At 38.5% G+C, this 24,519-nt stretch overlaps 1 protein-coding gene across 3 annotated transcripts in view; it reads left to right on the top strand.

Moving 5' to 3' along the window:
* LOC146002028 (venom protease-like) overlaps positions 1 to 24,519 on the top strand; it is an 84,704-nt gene that overhangs the window by 3,827 nt on the left and 56,358 nt on the right. The window contains exons 2-3 of one of the 3 annotated variants that reach the window (XM_083139740.1): positions 5,945 to 6,139; positions 23,620 to 23,726. In XM_083139740.1, coding sequence (XP_082995866.1) covers positions 5,945 to 6,139; positions 23,620 to 23,726 — 302 coding nt within the window. Of the gene's footprint in view, positions 1 to 5,944; positions 6,140 to 14,705; positions 14,834 to 23,619; positions 23,727 to 24,519 lie in introns of all 3 variants that reach the window. The other 2 variants (XM_083139738.1, XM_083139739.1) reach the window with 2 other exon arrangements.

Here is a 24,519-nt window from a genome sequence, read left to right as displayed (position 1 = left end):
ATTCCTTTTGTATAGGTACATGACGTGTAACTTTCATGTAGAACATATGTTTTACACATGTGCAACATGGAGCAACGTAAAATAAGAAAATACATGTGCAACATGTTAACAAAAAATTGTGCACGTATTCAATGTTTCTTCAATACATATATAATATGTATTATTTAAATACATTAAATAATGAATTCATACACCTCATAACAAGCCAACAGCAAAAATGATATAAATTGTCTCTCACATGTGTGTGCTCCTTTTCCTCAAAACGATTGTTCATACATTTAAAACAAAACTGTTTAGCAACAACAGTCCGAAGTACACATTTTGTCTTACTTCTCTCTAGTAATTTACAATGCATTTCGCTCGCAAGAACATTTTCAGATCCAATTTTTGCAAACTTAAAACAATAGTGATTTAATGTGGCGCAAATAATTTCACGGGGCGCCATGGCATTTTCTCTTTTACAACTTTTTTCATTTAGATCGTTTGGTGCCCAGGTCCGACTCCTGCCGCCCCCTAGCTACGGTTTGATTGATTTGGTGTTTTAAGTCCACTTTATGCACAGTAAGGCTAATCGGGACTGGACCTACAGTTTAAAGTAGGATCCGAACGACTATCTGCCTCTAACGGGAATCGCCCCCGGGACCCCTTGATTACAAGGCGACGATGCTGCCCAAAGTAAGTATATATATAGTTGAGAAAGTAGCGCAGTCTTCCCTCCCGAAGCTGAAAAAAGAGGGTCGTGGGCGGTCCCAACCCTGACGTCACTCACGGGACAGGGGGGACTCTGTCACTGACCTTTCCGCTTGTTATAGGATCTGCATTTGTGCGAGAGAGTGTGAAAGTGCCTTGTTTTTCCTTTTTCTGTAGCTTGTGTGATAGTGGAGATTTTTTTTTTTTTTTTTTTTTTTGCAACAACAATAACATTTAAGGAAGATGCCGCGCAATTGTGCTGTTGCTTTGTGCCCGAACAACGCAAGAAATACTGTAGGTGTAAGCTACTTTTCGTTCCCAAAGGATCCGATTACGTGCAAGATATGGGTTTCAAAGTGTAAGAGGTTAGATCCTGTTAACACCAAAACAGCGACAGTGTGCTCATCGCATTTTCTGGCTGCTGATTACGAAGGGAACTTAAAAGCAGAACTGCTGAGCATTGCCTGTAGACCGCAACTTAATAAAAACGCTGTACCAAGTTTAAATTTGCCTGGTTGTGTGGTGAATTGTAGTAGTGTGCAACAGCCAAATGACATAATTGATCGAAGTGGACGTGCCAATAAACGTCAGATTAGAAAGCGAGCAGTGGAAAAACTTGAAGAGTTGTCTCCTCGCAAAAGAATTTGCATGGCACATAATTCAGAGACTTTGAGTACTGGAAATATATCCAATCTGCAACAAGATAGTGAGTTGGAAACGCTGACAAAGAAATTAAAATGTGCTGAAGAACAAATAAAGAAACTGCAGTCACTACAGGATGAAAGTGCTAAAAAAGTAAACAAAGTAAAGAAACAATGCAATCGTTTATTACATAAAGTGAAGAATTTACAAATTAGCAATAAAAGTTTGAGGCAACAGTTAGTAACACTTCACAAATCAAAGCAATCTGCTTTCAACGTGTCTAAGAAAGTAAGGAAAATTCTTCAACCAGTATTTTCCTCCGACCAAATCGAATGTCTTCTTAGCCACAAAAGCAGACCGAAACTGTGGTCGAGAACTGATATTGTAAGTGCATTAGCACTTAGGCATGTGTCAAGAAAAGCTTACACCTACATGAGGAAAAACATGAAAATCCCTCTTCCAAGCATTTCCACTTTGCGTCACTGGACAAAAAGTTTCAAGTGTAGACCAGGCCTTCTGAAAAGTGTTATTGATGTTATGAAGAGTTATGGCGAATCACTTCAACCACACCAAAAGTGCTGCGTATTATGCTTCGACGAAATGAATATATACTCCAAAGTTGCGTATGATGCTGGGAGTGACACTGTCATGGGACCGTTCAAGAATGCACAGGTAAATAATTTATTACTTTACTTGCTAGTAGAATTAACAAGTTATTTATATAATGTTAGAACGTAACAGAAGTCCAATTCTAGCATAACGAATGAGCAAGTAATCATTTTCATTCATTCATCATTGAGAGCCTTTCCGATGGCGCAGTTTTGGCGTCGTCACTTTTCAATCAAGGTGTCCCTGGTTTGATTCCCGGTGGAGGCACATAATGGTTAGATCCCACTTTAAACTGTAGGTCCAGTCCCGATTAGCCTTACTGTTAGTGTTGCCCACGAGACGAGACTTTGGCCTGTCTCGTCTCGTGGAAATGCTGTCTCGTCTCGAAAATATTAGTTTGTCTTGGAACACATGATCAATCTCGTCTCGTCTCGAATTTTTAAAAGCCTGTCCCGTCTCGTCCCGTGGGCAACACTACTTACTGTGCATAAAGTGGACTTAAAACACCAAATCAATCCAAATCATTCATCATTGACTGCGGAGTTTTTCCGCTGCAACCTTCATCTTTTTCTATCTTGGAAATGTGAAAAGATATAAGGTAAAATATGAATAAAATTGCTAGGGTGTGTTCACCAAAACTCAGCGTTAATTTTTTTTGACTGAAGTTTTTCTAATAGAAGTAAACTACTTTCAAGTCCTTAAAATAGTGTTACATAGCATAATTAAGAATGAAAAATACATATTAAAATTTGGAAAGACACATCTCGATAGACTGTGTTATCAGGATGAAGTACTAAATTTATTAGTAGTTCATAATGAGATTATTATCAAGTATTAATACCGTAATTATTGCTCGGATATTGACAAGTATTTTTTTTTTACAGGTCATTCTGGTTCGCGGATTGTACGCCCCATGGAAACAAACTGTATACTACAACTTCGACACACAAATGACTAAGGAGATCTTATATTTAGTAATATCAGCAGTGCAAAGTGCGGGCTATGAAGTTGTTGCGTGTGTTTCCGACTTGGGAGGTGGAAATATAAGGGTTTGGCGAGAATTAGGTGTCGCTTCGAGTCATCCTTCTTTTGTGAATCCGAATGATAAGGGACGGAACATTTGGGTATTTGCAGATACTCCACACATGCTTAAATTGCTAAGAAACCATTTTATTGATAAAGGTTTAGTCTTGCCATCGCAGAATGTCGTAACAAAAAAAGTCATACAGTCAGTGTTAGATAAAAATGAAAGTGAACTTCATTTGCCTTTATCGATAACGGATGCACACATTTGCGTATCAGGTCGCGAGAGACAAAGAGTATTCTATGCCGCTCAGTTATTTTCTAGAAGGACAAGCAGTGCTATATGTTATTTATTCCCAAATGAAGTTGAAAGTGCAGAATTTTTTGCATTAATTAACAACTGGTTTGACATAATGAATTCGTATGTTAAAGAGAATTTTGATGTGAAATTAAAAAGTGCTTTTGGGGTGCATCTTGGACATCAAACCAAGGTATTAAATGAAATGAAGCAGGTCATCGAAAGTGTTCGCGTGAAAGGACATGGAAAATTGTTGCCTTTTCAGCAAGGAATGATACAATCTATCAACGCATTATTTGGGCTCTATCAGGATATGAAACAGAAACACAATATGAATTTTTTACTGACTGCAAGGTTGAATCAGGATGTAATTGAAAATCTTTTCTCGCGTCTTCGTGGCATGGGAGGTTTCTATGATCACCCTCTCCCTACAGAATTTAAAAACCGACTTAGGCTGCTGTTGTTAGGAGTGAATATAGGACAACTTCCCCTAAAAATGCCAACCAGGGATCAGTGCGAGAATGATGAATTACACAGTAGGACATACAATAGTGTTTTTAGTACGATGGTGTCTGACCTTTTACTTGACAAAGAGGAAGGCGAATCAAAGACGAAGGATAACACCGATGGCAGCGAACTCCAGTTTCCAACAGAGTGCAGTGACAACGAAGCCCACGACTGTTCCAAGGAAGGTTTATATTATATCGCAGGTTTCATTGCGCAAAAGTGTCGGCATTTAGATAAAGATTTGGGTTCTCGTACGGATAGTCTTCCTCCCGTTCGTCAAAAAGAGAAAAAATGGGTTGACATAGTGTCGCGTGGTGGACTGTATAAACCTACTGAAGAATTTTTCCAAATCATTGAAGAAATGGAAAATACATTTTGTTTATACAATCCTCCCGGTGATTTAAGCAGGGAATGTGGAGTAATGAAAACAATGAGGAAATTATTACTTTTCAGGTTTGCAATGATAAAGAAGGAAATTATAGATTTATTTGTCAAAACTCGGACATACATTCGTATCAGGCATTTAAATTCGAAAATTAAACACAATCGAAGTCTGCTCAAGAAAGGTAAAAAATGGTTGTTATCTAACAGAGTGTGAAGTGAAATAACAATAGTGTTTGGATTATTTGTGTTTGCTACATGTGCGCAGTGCAGTGTGTGTGCTTTTTGTGTATTTCCTGGCGTTTTGTTAATGCTTCTTTCCTGGACATGGTAAGTCACATTTATCAATTAAATTTAACTTGTGCATGGTAGTATATTTTCTCTCATTTGTATTTACATTTTGGTATTTTGATGTTGTAATGTCTCGGCCCCAGTGATTTTTTCACCAACTTCACCCTAATACTCCACACAGTTTTTAAAAAAGGACAACTTTGTGCTTATTTTGGCTCTAAGTATACCTTTTCACCCCCATAAACACGAACTTACACCCCTAAAAGAGAAAATTCTGAATAGACCTCTGCTCCACCCCCGAGCCGGCTTTCCCGCTTTTCATTACATGTTAATTATATTGATAGTTAACCTTCGGCGACACAGTTTACTAGATATAGTCTGCTCTAAACATATACATTTACTTACACACACACGCTAGAACATTCATTCTATTTTTAAGACAAATTTATTTCCAAAAACACGGAAGAAGTATATGAATTCCTATGCCGTTGCTGGTGCTCGTCTTTGAGATGTCCCGTGGCTGACGTCATCCATGGAGGTTCACGAATGGTTCCGAACTTTTCCGAACGCCAGACTGCACCTCCCTGATGCTGCCACTGCGCCATCGGGGAGGCCCCCATAGCTACGGCTCTGAACTTGATGAGACGGCAAGAATAGCACAGAATGCGAGCGAAGCGAGCAAGAAAATTTTACGAAACGTATTTTTATTTGCGTAAAATTTTATTCCGAGGGGGCAATATTCCCTCTGTTCCCCCCTGAAGGCGTCCTTTGCCGTCAATGTTTGCCCCTCAAGAATTGATTCCTTTCCAAGGTTGGGGGGGGGGGGGGACAATGCCCATGAGGTAATGGGGGTATACTTCAAATATGCAATGGAGTTCACGGCGAAAACTTTTTCTTGCATTCTCTTTTGTTGACAAGAATGTTAGAATAACAGATGCATTGTCTATTGTCAAGATTTAAAATCAACAGAGAGTACAAAACGAGCAGAACACATTAGAATGGAAAGTCTATTGCATTTTATTTAGCTAGGTGGGCCGCTTGCTTAATAAAAATTGTAATTTTTCACAATTCTATGTTACTTAATTCCATATTCTGAATAAACTAACTACATATATATTTATTATATACTAACTAAAACTTTTTAGTACATAATGTAGCTATACCCTTCTCATGAGCATCGTGTTTGAGCCGTGCGCTCACACGACGTACATTATAATCAGGAAAAAATTACCGCTGTTATGGAATCATCAAACTCATCCTAAAATTCCTGTCATTTATCTTCTTTTTTGGAAAACAAATGGTAAAAATCAAAAGGCAAAAACCATACAAAGTTGTTTTTCAAGATGGAGAGTATAGTATGTAAGTTGTAGGCTTTTCTAAGTCGTTACAATAACTTAGAAAATATTGTTGATTGTGTCTCAGTATTTTTGTTGTTGGCGTAATTTCATTTATCTCTTTTCTGTTTTTCCTTATAATTCATGCAGCCATATTGTTATCCAACAGGTCTTCAGGTACTGAATCGAGATTTCGTTTTCCCCGAAACAAACGATGCTGTGAAATGCGTTACCAAGCAAGGCAGATTGGGAACATGTGTGGAACAAAACGATTGCAAAAACTCCCCATTCAGGATGTACGGAGGATTCTGCGGATTTGGACTCTCACCAAAAGAATGCTGTCCTTTGATGAACATCACCGAATGTAAGTACTCTTCTATTTTTATAACTTTTTAACCTTTCATCAACACTTGTGAACCAAGGCAGGAATAATATCATTCAATTTTGAATTGTATACAAACAAGAGAATCTGTCTCAATTATATTTCCAACAAAATCGAATCCATGATCGTTAAAAAATCATGTGCCGATTTCAGTCCAAGTCCATATACTTTGGATGTATGCTATAATATTATATAGTATATATTTACAGTCAACTCTCGATTCTACGATATTTCACGGTTCGAGGTAAAGGTAAAGTTTGGGGATGTGGCGGTACGGCCCCACACATTATCGATCTCTACCATTATGGAGGTGGTGTGATCAGCATCATACTCCGGCCGCCTTTACCCCGCCCCCCAAGGTACCCAATGATTTGAGGCTTGGTGAGCCCCAGAGCGGGGATATGGCCGGGAAGGATTCCTATCTTAGATCCCCTACCCCGCGAATCGAACCCGGATCTATCGTGTTGCAGGGAGAAAGGTCATTATTTTCAAGGTGTCTTTAAGATCTAGGATAAATTTTGAACCAGCCCCATAGCTACGCAAAAATTGTATTAAAATTGCAGTGTGGACGTTTTTGAACGGCTTTCGTCGCAAAATTATACGTTATATTATTTAAATAATAATTGAGTTTTGTAAGTAGACATTTTACGCTTCACCCTGTAGAGTCACATAGTGGTTGGGATCTCACTTTAAACTGTAGGTCCAGTCTCGATTAGCCTTACTTTACCAAAATAAACGTACCAATAATAATAATAATGTTAATAATTAGTAGTAGTAGTAGTTGTAGTAGTAGTAGTACTATTATCATCATTAGTAGTAGTAGTAATACTATCAAAGACGTTATAATATCCTCGTAAATTACGCAAAACGGGGGTAAAAGTCGATGCTAAAGCATTTGTTTCCATCAAACTATTTGAAATATTTCACGTTAACTAATAATGGAAAACAAGCACCCAAACTGTATTTTTGAAAGACAGAAAATGCATAATACCTCTCGAATATAATTATTTTTGTTCATATAGCATGCATGACTTTAATGTATAACATATGTTATACACATATGCAACATGGAGCGACGTAAAATAAGAAAATACATGTGTGAGACGCTAACACTAAAGTGTGTACGTATTCAAAGATTCTTTATATATATATAATTTAAATACATTACATAATCAATTCATCCACCTCATAATAAACCAACAACAAAAAATACATAAATTGTCTCTCAAATGCGCACGCTGCTCTTCCTCCAAAGAATTGTTCGTGCATTTAAGACAAGATGAATTAAGAGAAGTCTTACTCCTCTCTCTGGTAATTTAAAATGCATTACAGAAAACAATGACACCGCGATCGAAGCGAGCAAGAAAATTTTTAGATCTAATTTTTTTGCAAACTGAAAACAATATTGATTTAATATGATGCAAATATTTGCACGCAGCACCATGGCATTCTCTTTTACATCCATTTTCATTTAGATCGTTCGGCGTCCAGGGCCGAATCCCGTCGCCTCCTAGCTACGGTTCTGAACTTGATAAGACTAAGGAAAGCAGGCATTGCGAGCGAAGCGAACAACACAATTTTACGGAATGTATTTTCATTTGCATAAAATTTGAAATCGTGGCAATTGCCCCTCTCTGCCCCTACTGGTGCCCTTAGAAGTCAATGTTTGCCCCCCCCCTTGCTCTCCCTAGAATTGACTTCCGTTCAAGATTGGGGGGCAATGCCCCCTTGCGTCCCAACCAAAAATGGCGTCAATATTTTTGTACAACTGGCACGCGGGAACACGAAACTGATCATCCACCGGCCAAATACTACATATAACAGCTGCGGGCTGGGAAATTATAAGTTTTTCATAAATAAAACGTTATTATTTTAGCAGTGTACATCCTCCCGATTACAATGATACCCCAGAAGTAAAGTTACGACCACTAATTACTGTCAAAATTTTAAACAAAGGGGACCCCGTTTCGGCTTATCATCGGAACGCGGGAAGTACCACATGGTCAGTAGTACTTCTACTTTTCCCAGGTCCTCGCATGGTTTGCCCGGCAACCAAAGCCTCGCTCACATGGCCGGACTGGCCCACCGATAGAGTAAATGTGGAATACCGTTTTTGTTTTGAACTATAATTACTTTATTTGTGCACATTTTGGTATGAAAATTCAACAAAAAAATACAATACACATACCTTTTTCAAAAAAACACTCAGAATATTTGAAATAATTAATGCGCTTTTGAAGAAAAAAACATTAGTGAATGAAGTGCGAAATGCCAACAAAATGAAAGTGGGGGGTAATGTGGAATACAGTATTCCACATTACCCTCATAATTAGAGATTACACAACTTTGACACTTAGCCTTATTGTTCTGTTCATTTGTTTGGTTTGGTTTGAGTTGGTGTTTTAAGTCCACTTTATGCACAGTAAGGCTAATCGGGACTGGGCCTACAGTTTAAAGTGGGATCCGAACCACTTGTGCCTAAACCGGGTATCGAACCCGGGACCCCTTGATTGCAAGGCAATGACGCTACCACTGCGCCATGGGGGAGGCCTTCTGTTCATTTGTGTTAATTCGACATTCGTTATGCAGTTAAATGAAAAACTACAAATTTACTTGAAAAATCGCAAATAAACACATCTCCCTCTGATGCACTACAGAGCTCATGGGCCCACAATTCACACAATAAACACTGCATCCACTTACTGCCTGTAACATCAGTCGACCAATTCTCTCCGCAGAACAAGCACTCAGTGTCTGGGTTCCTCGGACCTACACTTTCACCAATCACACTACAATGATCAGAGGTGATTCCATCACTTTCAATGGTCGATTCACTTGTTGTACTTGCAATGTCTTCCTGCTTCTTGCCACGCTGCGTTCTGGATTTTGCAATTTCATCTTTTCCTTTCCCTTCACACTGATTTGATTCTTTGAAGATACATCTCTTGCACGAGTTGCTTTTCTTTGACTTCTTCTTTTCTGATTGATGAAGAAAGTGTTGTAGAGAATGTTTATAAGGTGTTCCTGTGAGTACAGTTGACGAAGTGGTTCTGCTTCTCCTCTTGGATTACTTGCAGTTGGAACTGGAGATATATCCCATGGTGTTACTGCATGGTTGGGTTGAGTTGATCGGCGAGTGTAGACAGCATTTGTAGACTTTTCACTTGGTGAAGTTGTTTCCTGTACAGGCGGTGTGGGATTTTCAGTTGGCGAAGATGTGGATGGTTGTGGATTAACACTATCAGGAGATAGAGAGACGTCATTACTGGCTGTGTTGGTAGTTCCAATGAAATCACTATCTAAAAACGTTTGGATTCAGAGGATGAATACCTGTGCATTTGAATCCATTAACAGCAATCTCGCCCGACTGAGCACGTAGGTAAGCTCTGGAAAAGAGTTCTCCTACGTCAAAATGAGTTGCTCTTCTCCCATGGTTACGGAGAAACAATCTCAACTCCTCGTTGTAATATCTCTTCAGAGGGCCCAAGAATGTTCTATCAAGAGGTTGTAGCTTATATGTCTAGGTCAATAACCTCAATATTCCTGGTGTGGCTGTAGTAGCCATCAAGTGTGAGGAGTACTGGGTCATCTTTGCTTGGCTTCACTTTACTGATGAAGTGACGAAACCAGTTAGTGAATATTGAGAGTTGAATCCAACCTGAGGGATGGTACGCTGCGATGGAACCTGGAGGTGCATAACATGGGCAGAATTTCATTTTTTTTTTGTGCAAGGGTTCAGTAATAAGGACTGAAGAAGGAATGGCTGCCGCATAATAAGGTCAATGTCGAGGGAATATTTGCCAAAAATGTTCTAATTAACAAGTTGCAGAAATTTTGAGGGTGTCTTGAACCCCCCACAACATGATAAACATTCTCTGCCGTTTAGCTGTACCTTATAACTGCATGCAGGAAGTCATAAAACTATAAAAATGTGATTGTAACAAATTGTATCAAGGCCTGAAAAAGAGAGGGTAATGTGGAATAGTATTCCACATTAACCACCCTCACCTATTCCACATTACCCGCTAACTACTTTTCTTTTTTAATCTTAAATTAGATAATAACGGAAACTTCTAGGACACCTAATTGACAATGGTTATTTAGCTACGACATTGGTGAACAATGTCATATAGAACACTTGCAGAAATTTTACCTTGTGTTTGCTTTGTGTGTACAAAACGACGGTAACGAAAAAAAGTCCGCTCCCTCCAAAACAGCTTTTTGTGCTCTGTCAGCAAACATTCACAGTGGATGGCGGGGGTTGCTTCAGTGCTGCAATCTGTACATACCGTCTGATGGTTCTAAACTACCCCGATAGATGGTAGACGTATGTAGTTGTAAATATCATGGTATTCCACTTTTGCCGACCATTCCACATTCGCCGCCTCTACTCTACGTCCTCTCAGTGTCCTTCTTAAAACACATATTTGGAGCCTTTTTTCAGTAACTGCTCACGATCGGCGCCCTGTTGAGGAAAATTTCCACCGCCCTCTTGGAAGTCCCAGTCCGGCTCTGCTCCCTGACTAAGGAAACGTAGTCGAAGCAACGAGTAGTACAACCATGGACGTCCGCAGTTTTTTTTTTCAGGGAGGGGCATGCAAGGTATTTTTTCCAGGGGGCAAAGGAGGCATATTTTCCACACAATAGTCAGCCCTCCTCAATAAACACTGTTTCAATCTGAAATTATCATGTTCCTTCAACGCACTTTTAAAAATTAACATAAATTACCGTGACTGAAATTAAATTATGTGTGAAATATATATTTATAAGTAAAAAAAAAAGGTAAAGTGTTCCCCTGTGCTTAGCACCACGCCATGAAGGCGTAAACGGGGTGTGGGTAACGCTTGATCCGGTCGTGAGTGGGGGTGGTGACCGCCAGGTACCCATGTTATTCGACGCTGGGTGGGTGCCGGGGCCGCTTCCAACGTTAGAAAAGTTAGATCGAACCAGGGACCTTTAGCATGGTAGTCAGACACGTTACCGACTGAGCCACCGCGGCCACATATATTTATAAGTGAACATTCATTTTCCAGGGGGCGTGCCTCCCCTTAATTCCCCTTCCGGACATCCATGAGTACAACGCTCGCGAAGAGAATCGCAACGCAGCGACCAATCACTGCAAGAAACGTATTTTTCAGGCGATCCAGTTCAGATTTTCGACCTTTTTCTCGTTCAAATTTTTCATCGGGAAAAAGGTCGTTACGACGAAAGGGATCCTATTCCCTTGATCGTTGTAGAGAAAGTTCACTGTATGTATATTCTCAGATCTGCTCGAGTCTCTCACTCGAAATTTAAAACCTTTACCAGTGCGTAGTTAGAGATCGGTTAGTTCATTGAACTCTCCAGCCTAACTATTGCCTCTTTTTGGGGAGCAGGAAAATATTTTATAAGCTCATGCCTTGACTCATCTCACCCAACAGGTCATGAGGTGTCGGGGCTTGTTCCGAGTTGATATTTTCCTGGAGATAAGGCCTGCTGCTCGAAAAGGTCTCATTCCCGCTTCCACTCTGTATTGAGGAACAGCATTCGGCAGTGAGAATTTAAGGTACCTGAACCCAATATGGCCTACCCAAGGTTCGAGATTTCTTCTAATCATATACAAAGTCAGAATGATAAAACTATCGGCAAGATTCAAAAGCGGGAACATTTCTGGACGTTTACTGAAAATTGGAGCCAATTCTAAATAATAGCATGGGTACAGGGAAGATTTTATTAAAAAAATACGTTTAGGCCAAATTGGGTACATGTTTTGCTCTTTCACATTAAAATATGCAACAGAAATTGTAAAGAATTTAGTACAACTGTGTTGTTTTTATTTGTAGATATGTATATTGATACACTTACATTTTATTTGCACAAACAAACCAGTAAACAAGAAAGTGAGATGTTACAATTTGTTACCAGAAGACGATGTGTTACACGTCACAGTCTGGACAAGTGAAAGGTCTTTTATCATCCTTAGTGAGTTCCACACACACACTACATGTGTACTCTACATGAGTAACAAATGTCACATTTATGCATGTCTTTCACGACATATTCCTCTGTAGGTACATATTGGGTACACCTTACAGAGTGCTATTTTTTCCTTTGTTATAAACAGTACTTTAGATTAAAGTATATACTACGTAAGTACATTGTTGTAAAGTACAACTTATGAGATATCATAAAATGGACTATAAGATATAAACACCAGTCACTTGGAAGATGTAGTAAGTAGCTAATAACTTGACTATGCAATATAAGATCACGTAGAACACAATGACGAGGTTCAGCTATTTCGCTTCTACTGTACTATAGGTACGGCCAACATGTTCAACCACGTCATTCGGACAGTCTAAATGACATACTAATGTCGTCTGTTGAATTAACCTTGTAACTAGTTGGAAACAGCAAATAGGCTATATTGGGTTCAGGTACCTTAATTTGGATTCTTCTCGAAATTTGATTTGGGTAGAAAACTAGGTTTTCATAAGGTATCTCCGGAAGAATAGGTCTAAAACTTACAAAATTGTAAGTAATTGTAAGACTGGTATGGAATTTGAAAATTTACCTAAACCAAATGTACACTCACCAGCAATAAAAATGGAAGACGTAGATCCTGAAATAGTCGCTTCCCTGCAAGGCGTTGTGTGTGTTGCCTTACGCTACGTCCCCCTTCCCCCCGCGGGTTTATAGATCCGGCACTGAGTAGAAGAAATATACAAACTTTCAAATGGAAACTTGAAATGTGCAAATAACTTTCATAGCTTTCAAAATATATAGTTCATAAAAATGGAATAATAAATGCTGGTTGTTAAAGATGTGTTTATTGGAATTTTTGCGTTGAACAGTTAACTATGTGAACGGTTACATAATAGGTGTGCTTGTTTTCAATATTTTACCTCTAAGCATCCATATGCTGTGACTATTCTGCTTCATAGAACAACATAGGCCTATAAACAGCTGCTCAAAAATAATGCACTGATTTCATAGAACCTGTTCTGCTTGATGAATGAAAATCTTTAGTTTTACTAAAATTATGGCTTTGCATATATATGTCTACACACACACACACACACACACACACGTAGTTAATTCGAAAACTTAGTGTAAGGCAATTGTAAAAAAGCATTGTGTACAATATGTGTTAAATTCATCTCGCAATGTATTAGATGTGCTTTGACGTAGCTTTGGTGTTGATCAAAAGGCAGAACATCCTGAATGATTTTAAATGAATTTTCATCATGTAACATAGTGATATTCCATCCAACGAGTCATGAGACGTTATGTTAACCATTATACCATTATACTTGAGGACTTTCATGGAATTTATTAGAAAAGAGTAGACTTCTGTCTCCCCTTTGTCCTTTAACAGAAATTGTAGAGCGGCCATTAGAAAAGAATCTAGAGGGAGGCCAATTTTATATCGAGGCCTGAATAAACTATAGTTACAACTAATTTTTCACTTTTTCGTTTTAAACATCCATTTCTTAACCTTTCTAACGATTGTGTTCTAATTCTGTTTCCGATTAAGTACTAGTATTTTGCAAGAGAATGAACTAAAATTAAATGAGGTTCATGATTTGAATTAAGTTGGTTAAAACTTGATAAATATCAAGACCTTGGAAATTAAAATAATAATAATAATAATAATAAAAATTTGAAGGTAAATCAGCCTCGAAGAAATTAGGTTGCTAAACATAGCCTCTTAACCCTCCATTTCACCATTTTCCCTGATTTCGTCTTTACAGATTGTGTGGGTCATATCGACCCAAAGTCCAATCATTATCCTGGCACGACAAACCATCATTTATTGTTGCTGTAGGCGGTGACAATGTTAAATCAGCCAGACAAACTCCGTGGATGGTGAGTTACGTCGTTATACCACATGTCCGGTATTAGAGTTAATAGTTATGAGCAACGTCATGTGTTAGTTATGTCGTGTGTCGCACAAGACAAAGAAGAAATTAACCCAATTGCAAAATTCAGAACACACTAAGACAAAGGCAGGAAGCAATATCCATACAGTTATTCGTGTGGAGATTTTGAATTTTTATGGTTCTCTGACAGCGTCAATAACAAAAAACAGTAGCAGCAATCAAGCTAGACTCAGAAAGAAGGCAGACATTTATCTACGCTCTTTGACATTATTCCAAATGTGCTTGCTGATGATCTATTTTGTCCGTTCAGAAAAACTGAACTGACAAATGGCAGGTTCCAAGAGCCTTCGGCCATAAGTAAAGTACTGTCTGCTATGAGATTTTTGGAAGCATTTACATAGTATTTATGCTAGCAAAAATGTTAATGGAAATGCTTCCGTCTAAAGCGGGCCTAACAGAGATGACTAGAGGGAATAATATCTCGAAATTCGAGTCTGTACTCTGTAAGGTAGAGCAACATGTTTCGGGTTTAGATCCAATTAAAGGCATGTAAGTTTGTTGTAGGTTCATTACTGTAACTGGCCAATGGATCCTTTGCTTTTTTTGCATGACAGAGCACGGATAGGTGATTTACATTACGGATTTATTTCATAATGAACTACAGTTGAACCATTCAACCTTTACAGTTTGTTCTGGTGACGTATTTCCTACAAAGAATATCGGATCGGCTTCATCGGGCGTCTCTAGTAAACAATTTGGGATCGCCGCTGTTGGTGGCGAGGATGTGAAGACAGGTCGTAATTCGCCGTGGATGGTAAGTTTTGGTATTCGGTTTGGAGTAGTTGGTTGGGTTTTGCATGAATAATATGTTACGGGCAGCGTAATACTGTGCATGCTACTAATAGAAACTTCAAGGCAGCCTTATATTTGCAATTTGGGCATTGATGAATCATTATTGTGAATATTCAGAAATATTTAATTTTAGGAAATATTGCCATCTGGTCGGTTACTTCCCTTGCACACATCCATATCTAGGGGAAGCGTTTGTACTGTTTCCGCCCGTCTCCATCTACAAAGGGTCCTCCGCTTGGAAGAAGAAGAGCTGCTTTTAGAAGGCCAACATATGAAATGAAGACAATAAAATATTGATATTAAATACAAGGAACAACTTACCATCTATCAAACACACACCCACTCGAAATGTATAAAACCGGGCCTGTTCTTTCGACAGAAGTAACAAAGATTGTGACAAAACGTTTTGCGGTTAACTTCTCTTTAGTCCCAGGACCAGATATGATAACAGAAGAACGTTGAAATATTTTTGCAACTTTGAAAGGTGAGGAAAAAAACCTTATGAAACTGAATATCAGATTGAAGCTTGTTCTTGTGTGGGGATTATGAAGAATATTATTTGCATCTTGAGAAGAGTGAATGTATGGAATCCACTTGAAAAATTTGTGAAATATTACTTAACATTGCACTCAACACTTCAGCATATTGTGCTTTTGTACAAATCACTGTTCAAAGACATAATTTATGAAAAGTTATGTGAAGAGACTAATATTAATGTACTGAAAATATAATTAACTTTAACATCTAAGATTTAAGTGTACTTCAAAAGACACGAGTTCTTCCTCCTGCTCATCGTAGCATCATCGCAATATTTCGAAAGGAAAGTTCTTGTTCTTGTCTCGAATTTTCTGTAGTCATAGAAGTCGGCTGCGATGCTAAGAGAAAAAGTGTTATAAAACCTATTTTCAAATTAGACTAAACAATCATTTACACAAATCAGAATAAACGTTATTTCAGGACAAAATATTTCTTTCGTGCATCAGCCAGACCTACTGTATTTTCGGAAGTTAAGATACTGTAGGTTATCAGTTCGCCATATTTAATCGCCTGATTTCCAGAGCAGTCTTTCAAAGTATATGGTAGCAGTGAAAAGTTCAGATCAAACAACTTAATTTGGGGAAGTTGGTGTGGTTAGAAGATTGATGATTTACCGCTCCACTTTCGACATCCGATCCTACCACTTTAAGTGATGCCCTGAATTTGCTACGAAACACATTTTTTAATCTCCAAAAATGTAAACAGCGAATCGAAAATATCAGAAGAATTTGAAATGCACGAAACGAAGGAAAAATTGATTTTCATCCGCCATTGTGAAACACTTTGACCGATGCAAAACCAGATCAGCTGTTCAAGGTGTCTAGTCGTTACATGAATTTCAGCTTAAAACTTCTAATATTGCTACAGTTATCGTGAGTACAAAATTGGTGACTTTGTCCCATTTTGACGCCTATGCCCCTCCGAAGTCACGTATTATATTATGAGTTCCTAATAAAGGCTTTTATCTTGAGTGATGCTCTAAACCTGTCTATGTAAATGAATGAGAACAGAACTTCATGTCATAACGATAGGAGAAATCGGTTGTTTGTTCACCATCTTGAAAAGTATTCACCGATTTTATCAAATGCAAAACGAGACAAACTGCCTAAGGTGCTAAGCTGCTACAAAAATTTAAGCGTAAAAGCTCAATATTTACGACTGTTATAGTACTGAAAATGTGATCGATTTTACCCCCATCCTGCTTCTAAACTACGTATTGTATTTTCAAATTTTATTAACTAGGTTGTACCCCAAATAATGCTCTACAATTACTGTCAATTTAGTTTCTTAAGCTCCACAAATATATTCTAAACAGAGATTCGAAAATATCAGCACGATTTGGAATGGCTGCGACACAAGATAAATTGCCATGTTGAAATAGTTTGTCCGATTTTATTCAAATGCAGCGGCGGTGCCAGGATTTAATTTAGGGGTGCTGAAGGGGTGCGGTATGAAATTGGGGGCGGGGATGTTGAAAAAAGAATGAAGAAAACAAGAAGCATGCATGTATGCTTTAGCCACTACATCAAATGCCTTTCAACTTCTATGAGGCATCTATGAAAGTACGCCAAGGAAACTGAAGACTACTAGTGACTTCATGTTTGCTCTTTTTTGCCACGACAACCACATGTTTGGAAATTCGAAACGAAGAAAGCTTGTTCAAGGCAGGCCAATCACATATTTTTTTCTCACACTCCAAGAAAGTGGCCCTACGCTGTAAACATAGAAACACAAGTTACAGTCGTATTGAACTACGTAGTGAAATGTGAAAAAAATCATTCTTCCTTCTAATTGAATTGCTTATTTTTATTTATTTTCTTCGCTTTTCTGCCACTCTTGGCTAATCACGAAAATAAAGATGAATGGCAATAAGATTAAAATAATGAAGAGAATCACAAAGAGGCATTGACAACACGCAGATCAGTCATCCAGGATACCTAATCGATATGTGAATTTCTGCTTAAAATCTCCAATTTTACTGCAGATATAGCGCTTACAATTTCGATGTGTTGCCCCTATTTTGAACTCCGTGTCTGCTATGTGACTCACATATTACATAGATTTTATTAGTAACCCATGGTTCGAAAAATACCCTAAGTTTCGTTTCCAAATGTAGTCTACAGAAATATGAGCAAATTTCAAGTATTTCACGAAAGCGGAAAAATCTGGTTTTCGTCCGCCAACTAGAAAACTGTTGACCAATTTTGCATACAAAATTACATGAATTCTTCCGTTGTCAAAATATTTGAGATTTGATCCCTACTCACCTCCTAAATTATGGAATATACTTTTAAAATTTTATGTTAAACGTTTGGCCCAATATATGCCCTAACATTACTGTCAGTTTAGTTCCCTAAAAATGCTTTCTCGACAGAGTTTTTGCAAAAAAGTTCTACACCACAGAAGAGTGCGCATGGTATTGGGAAACTCAATTTTTCGCCCGCCATCTTGAATCTTGCCATCCGAGTTCGCTGAATTGCAATGTCATCCCAGTCATTTGCGATATCTAGCTCCATCCAGTGCGAATTTCAGTTAAGTCGCACTAAATCTACGGCAGTTGGTTTCACAATATTGATGACCTGCCTCCCTTGTCCAGGTGAAAGGCAACTGTTGACATAAGAACTAGGGCTGATGAGCCGATACCACTTTGAACCGATACCGTTGCCGATACTCTTACCGATTCCCACCGATACGGATACCTGAAAATTGCAGTAATTTAAATTTGTTCGAAATATTGATCAATATTGGTGTGCAAATTCTTCTTCAATTATATGCATCAATTTATTCAAGAATTGCTCAGAATATTATGAAATAGATGATCATGTAATCGCAAAATATAGTTTTTTGGTACAAACTTAGTGCAAAATAAAATAAAAAGTTTCGCCCGACATTTTTCTGGACCCCGTGATAGACCATCTATGCCGGAAAAAGTAACGGCTGTTATCGATAGATGAATTCTAACCGATACTTTCTGATATCAATACCACTAGTATCGGCCGATTCCGATACGTCGGCATCGGTATGGGCTCAGCCCTAATAACAACCTTGTGAGTTGCGTATCATAAACTCAAAAATATAGTCTGTTCACCGTAAAATGTGAAAATGCAGTGGAAATGTGTGAGCAGGGCAGTAGTCGAGGCTCCAGGGTATACGGCGGTATATGCCGTATACCCTCTCGTTAATCTTGTTCACTAGGGTATACCTTCTGCTCCAATGTGTATACCTTCTACTTTCGTTTCGTTTATATTTATTTGTGTAATTTGGCCATTGCTTTAGTGAGATTATTACTTTCCAATATATCTGATTTCATGTGATTCGGAAAATAATGTCGAGAAGGTTTAAGACTCAGAAATATGTAAAACTATGGCTGAAGAACGACCATGCTGTAAATGACGCTATTTCAAGAGTTTGTACAAAACGTGACAAGTGTGGTGACCAGGGGGGTTGGTGGGGGCTATAACCTGGCCCCCTTTGGCCAAGTATTCCTAAAAAAAAAAGAACATCATGTGCAGGAAAAAATGGCAAAATGAGGGCTGACTACCAAACAATGTATACCTAACACCCTCCTTTCGAGAAACCTGGACACACCACTGGTGGTGACGAATCAAAAGAGTCACTCTGGAGTTAGAAATAGCTCCAGAAGAAGACTTCATTGTTCGTACTTGAAAGTGCTTTTTCCAAGTTTTCCTTTTTTAGTGTTATTAGCAATATTATTAAAGTTATTAACAGTATACAAACTGAGGGTTCACAAATGCAATATCAACTAAGAAAATAAAATAAAATAGCATGCTGTACTGTATCCCTTGCGTTGAAGTGCAATAATTAAATAAGTGTTTTATATTTAAAGCCTTCTCTATTGTAATATGCCATATGCGAATTATGTCATCATCAGTATTCTATCATCAATGGCCTTTTTCCTTTTTGTAGAAGTTAAATTATTTCAGACATAGGCCTATACAGGGTTTCTATAAATTAGTTATAGAAAAATAACTGTTAATTGTGAAGAAAGTGTATGTGTAACAGAAATGGTTTATACATCAATGATTACAGCATATCTTCAAGTTTATTGTCGTACGTCGTTAGTTTCAGACGCCGCCACTGAAGGCGTGAGCGTCTGTTTATCTTACACAAGTACCGACTTGGATTGGTCGTGGTGAAACGATTCCGTGGGAACCTCGTTCGCCTGATTGGAACCATGGATTTCTCTATCTGGGGTTACATTGAAGAACGTGTGTTTGTTCCCCCTCTTCCCAGCAACGTCGACGAGGTGCCAACGGAATCGTTCCACCAGGACCAATCCAAGTCGGTACTTGTGTAAGATAAACAAACGCTCACGGCTCCAGTGGGGGCGTCTGAAACTAACAACGTACGACAATAAACTTGAAGATATGCTGTAATCATTGATGTATAAACCATTTCTGTCACACATACACTTTCTTCACAATTAACGGTTACTTTTGTATAACTAATTTATAGAAACCCTGTATATTTAATGGGAGCATAATCCAAAGTTAATGAAAACATGGTCTTCACTTAACGTTTCAGAAAACTTAGCGTATCCTCTATGGAAATTTTGAGACTACAACACTGCTTGTGGGAGTCTGTGTATTGTTACTAAATTCATTTGAACAGCACAAATATTCGTGTTCTATTACTGTACTTGAGATCGAGGCATCAAGGTCAGTCCGGGCTCAGATTTCACCATCACGTCATCCTCAAAATGTGTCCATATTTAACTCGTAGGTAAACCTTCTGCTCTAATAATAAAAGCTTTTTTCTTATAAATAGCACAATGTATACTTTGCAGTGAATATTCAGGTATGTCTGTGCTTGACAGTCAGGTCAATTTATAGAATTCTCGATCGCAAAAACTCATATATTTCATATCTTCTCTGTCTTTCTTAACACATAGGTAGAGGCACATACGTATTTTTGGTAAATAGAAAAGCAAAATTTCGGTACAAATACAGTCAATTTCGTGTTCAAAAGCGGGAAGTAAAATTAAATTTCGTTGTTATAGTGGTGAAAAATCGGATCAAAAGCGGCATGTAAAATGGCATTTTTGTTTTAAAATTGTGAATATAATCCTAAATTTGATTTATAAAGTGCACTTACTGCACAAACTAAACATATCCCTTCTAATAGCACATTTATTTAGTTACCAGAGTAATAAGTTTATTCCTTTAAAAAGGGGTCCATTTTTGCTTCTCAAATATATATACAGCAGAATTAATCAATTTTCCGTGAATTGCATAACTCACAGGATAATTCAAACTTCAAGTTTAAGAGTCTATCTCGCATTTTGCAGTACATTTCGCATCATTTCGTGACAAAACAGGGTAAGAACCTCACACCTTTCAGAGACATGAAAAGATTAACATTATAATGTGTTATTTCACATTTCGTGTTTTCGTCAAAAACGAAACATGCATGCCTCTACACATAGGATACATTTCAATATACACTAAAATGTGCGTTCCATTACCCATGTATGAATCTTTCATAGTATTCACACATCCTTCTTGCTGTGCACTCCCCTCGACGATGGCATGTGTAGAAACATAATATTAGTTCACCTAATAACTTCCACAACGTGTAAAACTAGTATCTACGAGGGGAAGTCAAATATTATCTGCACTTTCACCATAACTTTCCTTAGGTTGGCCAAATTGCCTTCAGCGCTCGCATGCTGAAAGGTGGTGTGGTACTCTCGTGGCTACATGGCCGAGATTCTATTTTTCTTTTCTTTTGTAACAGAGTAAACATGGCTGCTCTACTGGTAATGTGCACCAAGGAAGAACAGAGATCAGTGATCCGTGTCTCTGGTCTGAAGGTGTGTTAGGGGCTGAAACTCATCGCAGGCTTTCAGACTCACGCTTCTGGCGCCTCTGGCTATCAGACTCACGCTTCTGGCGCCTCTGGCTATCAGACTCACGCTTCTGGCGCCTCTGGCTATCATCAAGCTTCATTGCATTTCTAACATAGAGGCGACAGAAAGCTGACACCGCCAAACCTCATCATATCCCCTTTCTTTTTGCCTCCCCCCCCCCCGCCACTACTTCAGCTGGATCACCAGGTCTAAACACAAAGAAGAATGTGTGCCTTATCAGTACTAAATCACAGCGTTGGAAGCTTGGAGGAAAACAGCATCGTAAATACCAGGCATTCATTGTGTCTGTCAACTGACCAGCGAACACGTGAGCCCAAAGCCCAAACACGTGACATATTCCGAGAAAGAAGGGGGAGGGATTTGGAATTTTCGTAAACACGATTGCAGAACCTGTTCCCGACCGAACTGCAAGTGTTTCAACCTCAATATACAAATATAAGTGTGGCAAACCCTCGATAATTGTATCTAAAGCTGCTTGTTGCATATATGCAACCTCGGCTGCAAGGGACATACTTTTTTTGTTGCACATATGCAACGGCGGGGGACTAAAGGTTAGGGGCTGAAACTCATCGCAGGCTTTCAGTACAATACGGGGACAATGCTCTATCGCGTAGAAGTGTGTATGAGTGGATCGAGATGTTTAAAAATTACCGGACAAGCGGGAAGCACGAAGCGGAAGCAGGACGCCCATCAACCTCCACCACTGACGGAAGATTCAACAAGCTCGAGAGATGATTCTGACGAACAGACGTGTCACATGGCTGCAGTCGATGAGGTGGCGTGAGCTCTGCAAATTTGTCATCAGTGGCGCGCCGGAGGGGTCAGGGTTATAACCCCTCCTCCTTTGGCCCAGTATTCCTTAACAAAAAGAACATCAACAGCAGGATAAGATGGCAAAATAAGGATCGACTACTAAAGAAAAGTATCCATAACCCAGGGTGTGCAATCATTTTAGACTGGTGGGGGGAGAAGTATATTAATCTACAAACCCCTTCCCCTCCCCCATATACGATATACATATTTATAATGTTATTAAAAGTACAAATAAATTATTAAATTAAAAATATATTATTATTATTAATTACAAAAAATGTCACTTTTATATATATCAGATATTATAAAGTAGCAAACTACTTCCTTTACTAACTGGTTAAAGATGTTAATAAATTATGAAATAGTTATATATTTTATTTTGTGGAAGTTTTTATTTAGTTCTTGCTTTATGTTAATATAAATCAATTAGATTTCAAAGTTATTATTGTTTTGCATTCTTGTTTTACTTTTATTGTGCGTATTGATGTAGATTTGTTAATGATCTCTTGAGAAAAACAAAAAACATTGAACCGTCACAATTACACTAATTTGTGTATATTTTCGATATTATTCTTAGTACAGTATATTTGAAATTAAAAGTAATTGCTTATCTTTTGTTGGTTGTAACAAAACTCTCCCCCCGGAAATTTTTGGTATGGGGATTCTTGAGGCCTAGATTGTTGATGGAGGGAAATCACCCCGTCCCCGCCAGGATTTCGCACCCTGCCATAACCCCGTCTCCTTTCGAAAATTCTGAGCACGTCATTGTTAGTCATGGTTCTGTGCGAAATTATCCACGACAAGATTCAGATCACTGAACTCTGTTCTACCTTTGTGCAATCTGCCAACAGAGCGGCCATGTTCACTCTGTTACAAAAGAAAGAAAAATTAAGAGATTAATATGAAGGCCGAGTCTGCTGCCACGCGCGTGTCAGCAGTATGAATAAGCGTCAAATTTGCTCCTGCCACGTAATTCGTCTGCTAAGAGGATGTTACAAATCTTAAGAACACATGGAGACGATACAAATGCAAGTTTATGACTAGTGGGAATCAATGTACAGGTAACCTTTTTTTAGAAAGCATTTAGCGATATTATTTTAATGCTAACAGAACCTAACTACGAGATCATTTATTTTTATTATTAGAAGAATGCTAAGGGACCTAATCTTAAAACATTTTTGTGTAAGTAATAGCTAAAACTTCACAGTATGTGTTACAGACGTAATTGCATACATAGCATGATGAAATCACGATAAAACAAAGACAGAGTCTGCTGCCACGCGCATGTCTCTTTTGGGTTACAGCAGAAAAAGAACGTGGAAGCAGACACTACCTAATATGAAACCTCGGCGACAAGGGTACCACCTTTCAACACACGAGCGATGAAGGCAGTGTGGCCACCCTAAAAAAAGTTATGGTGAAAAGTGCGGATAATATTTTACTCTCCCTAGTAAAATTAATTTAGCCTTCGCGAGATCCCCTGTGGCTTAATCATCCCGTCTTTGCAGTTTGTGGAGACCGATTCCCATCTGTCTATGCACGTCTTGGCATCCTAGTGCCTCCAGCCGCTGTTGGCGGAGATATCGTCAAGACAGCTAGACTTGTTCCGTGGATGGTAAGTCTCTTCTTTTTCTCACTAAAAATCCGAGCTTAAGCTTTTCTTCGTCACGTGATGAATCGATGGAAAATAAATCCTTCCAGTTGCCCTGACGCTACTATCCTTGCCAATACCAAAATTCCTGCATCTTGCCTCTTGCTTGATTGATTGAGTTTATTTTACTTCGCATTTTGTGCCTCTTGGCTAATTTGCGAAGATGGGGATAAGTGATGAAATTGATGAATGGACATTAACAAACAACCAAGCCCGGCCGGGATTCGAACCCGGGACCCTTGGCGTCGCAGCGCGATGTGCTAACCACTCGGCCACAGGGTCGGGCTCTTGCCTCTTGCCTTTGCACTCAAATGTTCTTTGTCTTCTTCAACATATAATCACTTATTGGAACTTCCAGATGGATTGATCCTTATTCAATTCAATTATCCTTTATTGAAGGGCGAGGCTCAGCCTGCGGCTGTTCTGCCACCTAGTCCCAATGGATACATATACTACATACTAAATACAAATAACAAACAAAAAGAAGAAAGAAGAAAAAGAAGACACACAAGGTGAACAAATACAAAAGTAAGAACAAAGATTCGCTTACACACAAAAAAGGGGGAAAATAAAAAATACACAAAATACACAAAGGATACACAAATTAATAGACACAATTGTGCTTGGTGTGCTTTGAAAGCTCAGATTTTGATCATGTATTTCTCTTCTGTATTTTAATTTCTGGAATAGATTTTCAGGTAATTTTGTTTGTAAAAGATTATGAATGAAGCAACACAGATGTAATTTTCGGCGGTTC

Source organism: Lepisma saccharinum, chromosome 18 (genome assembly GCF_977018435.1).
Source record: "Lepisma saccharinum chromosome 18, izLepSacc3.1, whole genome shotgun sequence".
NCBI lineage: Eukaryota > Metazoa > Arthropoda > Insecta > Zygentoma > Lepismatidae > Lepisma > Lepisma saccharinum.
This window is presented reverse-complemented; position numbering and strand designations above follow the sequence as displayed.